Raw genomic sequence first — 7,168 nt, 5'->3', positions numbered from 1 at the left:
GTCAACTATATCGATCCTTTCAATAAGTGATCTTTGTCACTTGTTGTTTATCTTTGGTCATGTGACCATGCAAGTGTCATATAAGTTGTCCTCATCGTAGTTACATCAAGGTCCTTATATTTCACCAAGCCTAACTTGTAAAGAAAATTAGCTAAAATGTGTAGAAGACCTATTCACTCACCCTTTAGGTTTGACTCGGCCCTTTCAATTGCTATAAGAGCCAAGGACTCTTTCCAAGGGCTTCACCGCCTTAAGAGTGTGATGGCCCAGAAAAAGGGTGTGACCAGATAATTCCGGCCAAGCCATGAAGATTTACTCACCCACCGACATCGACAAAATGATGTTAGATTATAGCGTCGAAATGGGCCATCACCAGCATAGTTGTGAAGCTCTTTCGCTTTCGTCCCATAGTGGTGACGGTTCCGCCTCACAAACGGTAGAGTCTCCAATCAAGGTCGCTGGTAGTGTTCCTCCACCTACCTACAAGCAAGCCAGCTGGAATTACACACCACCACTGCCTTCTGCCCCTCAACATTCACTATGTCGGCCCTCCACTTGTCTTTTGAGAGATCACACTTTGCTCATTGCAAAATTTATATGAAGTCTCACATTTAGCTCATCTGTGGTGCTATGGGAGATCGTGGTGCGAGGATTAATCCGGTTGATGTCAGAAATATGACTCGTGAAGTAATTCAACCCGGTTAATGTCAGAAATTTTGAATCCTTCGTCCCGGGATGTCTCATGGCCCCTGTCTCCTACTCAAGACGACGCCTTCCCTCGAGACCCTTCGTGTCCACATCGATCCGTCCTTGGAGGAGCCTGATGATGAGATACCTCGGCAGTCGACCTTGCTTCGGCAAAACTGCTTGAACGAGTTCGTGATGCTTGGTTTTGAAGCAGCGGAGAGGCATGTTTACCTTGTTCGTGATGCTTGGTTTTGAAGTCAGATTTGTCGCGGGAGTATGCGCGGCTTTGTGTCGTTCGTATCACCTTGTTCAAGAACGGGCATGTTTGCGACAAGGGGGACTGTGACTGGGAAGGGTGACGCAGCGACAACAGTGGTCGTGGGCCGACGAGGACAAGACCGCCAGGATGATCTTGAACGTGGATGGAGTTTCATCCTCTCCCATAGCTCCTAGTCAACTTTTTTTTTTGCTGATCAGCTCGTCTCATTTCTGTTGTAGAGTTCAGTGGTTGATTTTTTTTTCCGTTGCCCATCTCTAGATGTTCAGGGAAAATGCAACAAGAAGAACCAACCGGTTACCAAACACAAACAAGGTCGTCGGACATCACTCCCCGTCCAGGCACCTCTTCGTGTGACATTGTGAAACGCATGGCGCTGGCGGAGCTGCAGCCTGCAGCCACGAATCGTTGAGCTTCATAGACGTATGATGCTGATGGCCTCCTTGAGTACCTTGCGCTCCAGTTCTGCTGCTCCTCTACAAGGCGGGAGAGCCTTTAGATTGGAATGGACGACAGATTTATGAGCTGCAGCATGCATACAGTAACAACCGTACTGCAGAGGAGCAGAACCCAAGATTGTTATGTCTTATTGGGGCGTCTTTGATTCACAAGATTCTAAAAGCGTAGAAATAGGAAACATGCCGGAATGTGATATAGGAAGACAACAGAGGACTAGGAAACTCAGGAATTATGTAAACTTGCGTTTGGTACGCAAGAATAGGAAAACCAAATAAATCCTACTTTCTCTGTTCCATAATTCTTATCGTGGTTTTAGTTCACTAAACACAGTCAAATCAAAGTCAAATAAAGTGAAAAGGTATAATTAAGATGATATTATACCACTAAAGACTCATATCTAATACTTCATGTGTAGAGATTCTAAAAGGAGGTTCAACTGGATTGTAAAATTCCTGCATTTTTCCTTTAAAAGAGGGATCAAAGGAAATTCTCCTCCATTTTCCCTTTGAACCAAATGAATGAACAGTGCTATCAAAAGAAATCCTCATGTTCCTATAATTTTCCTCTACTTTTCCTCTGAACCAAACAACCCCTTACTACAACTGCTGGAGCAAAACATCAGGTTGCCAGGTTTAGACAGGAACTGCTGGAACCAGATATGGCCTGCTTCGGTAGCGATACAGCATCACGCCTAGCACGTGTCAGCTCTTTCACAACATCCATCATGGAAGGCCTCTGTCTTGCGTCCTCCGTGGTGCATCTAAGGGCTATCGACAGCACACTGCATACTTCCTCCAGTTCAGCAGTGCCACATACCTCACGCATTAGGGCAGGGTCGCACACGGACTCGATCACATTGCCCTCATTCAGGGTGGAGGATACCCAGCTGACTAGGTCCACATCGTGAGGGAACGAGGGATCCAGGGCCATCTTTCTGGTAATCAGTTCAAGTAATACCACTCCGTAGCTGTACACATCGAACTCAATGGTACTCCTGGTTGAAAATGCCATCTCTGCCAGAAACCATAAGGCCCATTAGATATACATGTGCGTAATACAATGTCACTCAGTCTCCAGTTCAAAAGTATGAGCAGAAAGAAGCTGTGGCTGTATATGCACATTAGATTTTCAATGTGCACGTATTTGCAACGTATTATGCCCATCGTCAGTGTATTTACAGATTTAGCAAGCCTTTGTTTCCCATTCTTGTACTACATGTTCTACTATTTGTCAAACGATGAGGCAACTATAATGCATGACTGCATTAAAACAACCAAACTTACCCTTTTTCTCTTGAATAAGCTAAATGTTAACAAGGAATGGATACAAATTCTGTAAAAGATATCATGATTTTGATGTCATTATTTTTAACAAACACATACATGAAATCAATCGCAGCAAGCTCCGAACAGAAGAATGCAATAAAAATATGAAATAATTTATTGACCAAGCCAAGAAAAGCATGCACCATATTTTTAACATTCATACCTGGGGCCATATATCCAACAGTGCCAATGATTCCGGTAGTTTCTGAAGCAGCAGGAGACAGGTCGATAAGCTTTGCAATGCCAAAGTCTGAAATATGTGGCACCATGTCCTTGTCCAACAGTATATTTTTCAGTTTAATGTCGCGGTGAATAATGGCTGGGTGGCAGTCGTTGTGGAGATAAGCTAAACCATGTGCTGTACCAAGAGCTATGTCATACCGTATCCTCCACTCCAGAATTGGAGCTGGCTCAGCCCCATGGAGAACATCATAAAGGCTACCATTGTCCATAAATTCATAGAGGATCAACCCATACTCACGCCTGAACAAAACATCCTTTAGCTTTACTAAGTTCCTATGCCTAATTTGACCAAGCGTATTCATCTCCCTTATCATGCTTCCATGCAAAATCTTGTGTGCATGACCCACAAGCTTCTTCACGGCATATACTTCTCCTGACCTCAATGTTGCCTTGTATACAGTTCCTTGGCCACCTGTGCCGATGATGTACTTGTCATCAAAGTTTTCAGTTGATTCCAAAACCTCATTTAATTTAGAAGATGACTCCCCAAAAAATGGATTTAACTCTCCCTCAGGTTTAGTCTTGGAACCTCTGTATTTCAGAAAGATACAGAGTATCAGAAACACACCAACAAAAACTGAACCAAGACATATCATAGCTATCTTGACTCGGCCATGTACTCCTCTTCTCCTCAATGAACTACAAGGTTCCAAAACATTAGCTCCCTTGCAAGAAGAATCACCATCATGACAAGACACACAGAGATCTGAATTTCCACTAAATGGGCTTGGTGTAGAATTCATAAACCGTAAAAGATTCTCTGGCACTGGCCCGCTGAATCTGTTATTGGAAAGATTCAATGTATACAATGCACGTAGACTTCCTAACGGAGCAAGATCCCCACTGAGATTATTACCAGACAAATCTAAGCTGGCAAGATCCACCAAGTAGCGTAATTGAGATGGAATGCTGCCCTCCAGCCCATTGCTGCTAAGGTTTAGTGCAGTACTCAATCTTTTCAAAATTCCTAATGATGAAGGGAGATGACCACCAAGAGCATTGCCGCCAAGTTGTAGCTCGACTAGCCCATGTAACTGCGAGATACAATCTGGAATGCCTCCACTTAATCTATTCCCCTGTAGCCGCAGATTTAACATAAACTCCAGCTTGCATACTGTTGTGAGCGCAGAACCATTCAAAGAGTTGAAACTCAAATCAAACAAGTGCAACTTCGAGCAACTGGAAATCTGTGCAGGAATTGCCCCCTCTAGGCTGTTGTGGGAGAGGTCAAGACTTTCCAACTTCACTAATTGTCCGAGTTCGGGTGGTATTGGACCACCAAGCTTGTTTGCAGACCAGTTTATCGCTGTAATGTTAGCACACCTGCCCAAGCTTGCAGGAATATGACCACTTAAGGAATTGTGACTCAAATCTATGTACCGCAGATTTGCACAGTCTCGGAATTGCGGAACTTGCCCACTGAGATTGTTGTTATGGAGTCGAACTCGCTCTAAACTTGGGCAGTTAGCAACAGTGAACGGGATGGTACCATTGAGAAAATTATGCCCCAAATTCCAAACTGTTAATCTTTTACCCGAACAAATGTTCGGTGGGATTCCACCAACAAACCTATTATTTGTGAAGTCGATCTCTATTAAAGGGCTGTTAATCCCAAATCCTGGTGGTATGACTCCAGTGAACAGATTATCCTGTAGTTTGACGAACTTAAGGTGCTTCAACTCGGCCGACATTGGAGGTAGGCCCCCAGATAAGCTGTTGTTGTACAGAAGGACATATTCGAGGCCTTGGATGCCCCAAATATCCTGAGGGAACTCCCCACTGAGGCGATTCTCAAACAGAAATAGCTGCTGCAAGTTACGCAGATTAGCCAGCTGTTTCGGAACGGTGCCCTCAAGCTGGTTTGCGTCCAGCTGCAGCCACACCAGCGACCGACAGCTACCAATCTCAGGAGGGATCAGCCCAGACAAAGAATTCTGAGTAAGTATAAGGATTGATAGCTTTTTCAATAAACCGAGTGAAGTTGGTATCTGGCCAGAGAGACGGTTGTGGAGAAATGCAAGTCTGATTAAGCTGCTACAATTTCCCAGCCACCCCGGGATTTCCCCACTGATCTGATTCCAAGATAGCACAAACACTTCAAGCTTGCAGCTCTTGAATCTGAAAGAGATGTCGCCTGTAAAACTGTTGTTGTAGGCCTCAAAGAGCACGAGCCCTTTGATGTTGCTCAATGATCTCGGAAGACTCCCATTCAGTTTATTATCATATAGATATAGATTCTCCAACTTGGTGCAGTTGCCAATTGAGTCCGGCAGAGCTCCGGACAACATGTTCCCATCCAACCTAAAGTATTTCAGACTCTTCATTTCACCAACCGATGGAGGGATGGAGCCACTGAGTTTATTGTCTTGGAGATACACCCGCTCCAGAAACCGGTTCTTGAACAGCCCCTCAGGTATCTCTCCACTGAAGGAGTTGCTGTACAAGCCGAGCTGTGATAGCTTCTTTAGGTTCATGAGGGATGTCGGAATTCCACCGGAAAGGCTGTTCCCTGACAGATCCAGCAGGTCAAGCAGAAGACAATTTCCCAATTCATAAGGGATCGGACCGGAGATGTTGTTGCTTGACAGATCGAGTTGCCGCAGGTACTTCATACGCCCTACCTCAGGACCAATTGAACCAGAAACTTTGGAGTATGATAGATTGAGGTGAACCACAATGTTCATCTCACACTGAACTCCCTTCCATCCACAGGGAGTTGTATCAGAAGAACTCCAGTTCGAGCTTATGATATCAGGCAGTATGAGCCGCCTGGAGAGAGCCAGAAGGGCATGGCCATCTGAACTCAAACCGCAGCAGAGCGAGACTAGGTTGGAGAAGAGAAGCAAATGATGCCATAAAATTAGCCCCATTTGTTCCTGAAAAGAACATAAACCTTGGATTAGTCAGCAAAAAAAGTGCACCTACATGTAAAAAACAAAATCAACAAGACAAGATGTAGTATATGCTAAATTGCAGTTGTATGCCCCCTTTATCCATGCTCTGCTTGTTGAGCAACTGATTCGGTGACCCAAGTCCAAATGGACGAAGCAGAGGCAATGGACGAGCAGTTACTTCCCGCGTGGACGCCACAGCTGGAGGATGAACGCGACCTCCTCCGAATCACCTGCATTTATGGCGAGCCCGCCGGCCGCCGCGACTCTGCGGCGACAAGCGTAGCTACTGTCTGCAACCGGAGAGGGAGCAGTATCTCCCAATCTCGCTGTCTCCCTTCTGGACCAGCTTTCTTCGCTCCCGACCTCGGAGACCCCATCATAGCCGACAACCTCCGTCGTTGGCCGACTCGCCACCAAGCCGCCGCCGCCGCCGCCGCCGCTTTTGGCGTGCTCCCGACCTCCCGAGCTCTGGCGAGGCGACCGTCACCGTTCTGCGCTCTCGAATCGGCCCATTGCACGAGTCCCCCTCTGAAACATAATGGGCTGGACTACATGAACTGGCCCACGCATTCTCTCAAGAGTCCTAATCACTAGTATTTTTTGTCCAAAAAAAAACTAGTATTTTGTGTTGTCATTTTCTTTTCCTTTTGCTAAAAAAACATTGCGCTGTCCTTCTCTTTTCATTTTATATTTTTATTTAGGCTAACTTCCTCACTTTAGTTCGGGTGCCTCATGTGTTTTAGTTTTTTTTCATTAATTTGATCAATGAATATTAGCTATAATGTCACAAAATAATAAAATATATACCGTTTGATAAACATTTAAAAGAAATTTTCAACGGTATAGTTTAATTTTCATTGAGTATAACTCACATTTCCTTGATCAAGTTAATATTTAATTTTCCTGAAATACGCGCAAAAACAAAAATGTGATGAAATAACATTGGTGGAGGTCTGGGCAAAATAACAAAATCAATGCTCCAAATACTTCCAACAACAGTCTTTTCATAGCATCGACGCTCCACCAATGTCATTTCATCACAAAATTTTTCCTAAGTAATTCAGAATTTCGGGGACTACGGAAAGGCCCATCCTAGAGCCGCCCCCGCCCTGAGTGACTCGGGGGCGACCCAACCCTAGGCGCTGCCGCCGCCCTCTCCCCCCCCCCCTCCTCGCACCGCCGCCCAGTGAAACCCGCGTGGCAGACGGCGGCGGCGGGAGGACTTCCTTTCCCGACTCCCCTTCCTCCGCGGGCGGCGGATCTAGGCAGCAGGCGACGGTGTC

The 7,168-nt window shown here is 45.5% G+C and overlaps 1 protein-coding gene across 2 annotated transcripts in view; it reads right to left on the bottom strand.

Moving 5' to 3' along the window:
- Positions 1-1,854: 1,854 nt before the first annotated feature.
- Positions 1,855-7,168, bottom strand: part of LOC123160177 (receptor-like protein kinase) — an 8,107-nt gene continuing 2,793 nt past the window's right edge. Inside the window, exons 1-3 of one of the 2 annotated variants that reach the window (XM_044577984.1) lie at positions 6,116-6,389; positions 2,912-5,867; positions 1,855-2,436 (exon numbers count right to left, since the gene is read on the bottom strand). In XM_044577984.1, coding sequence (XP_044433919.1) covers positions 2,042-2,436; positions 2,912-5,867; positions 6,116-6,121 — 3,357 coding nt within the window. In that variant the 5' untranslated portion in view covers positions 6,122-6,389 and the 3' untranslated portion in view covers positions 1,855-2,041. Of the gene's footprint in view, positions 2,437-2,911; positions 5,868-6,115; positions 6,390-7,168 lie in introns of those variants that run through there. The other variant, XM_044577985.1, reaches the window with a different exon arrangement.

The sequence above is a fragment of the Triticum aestivum genome, chromosome 7B (genome assembly GCF_018294505.1).
Source record: "Triticum aestivum cultivar Chinese Spring chromosome 7B, IWGSC CS RefSeq v2.1, whole genome shotgun sequence".
In the NCBI taxonomy this organism is placed as follows: Eukaryota; Viridiplantae; Streptophyta; class Magnoliopsida; order Poales; family Poaceae; genus Triticum; species Triticum aestivum.
Note: the sequence above shows the minus strand (reverse complement) of the source record. Positions and strands in the feature narration are given on the sequence as shown.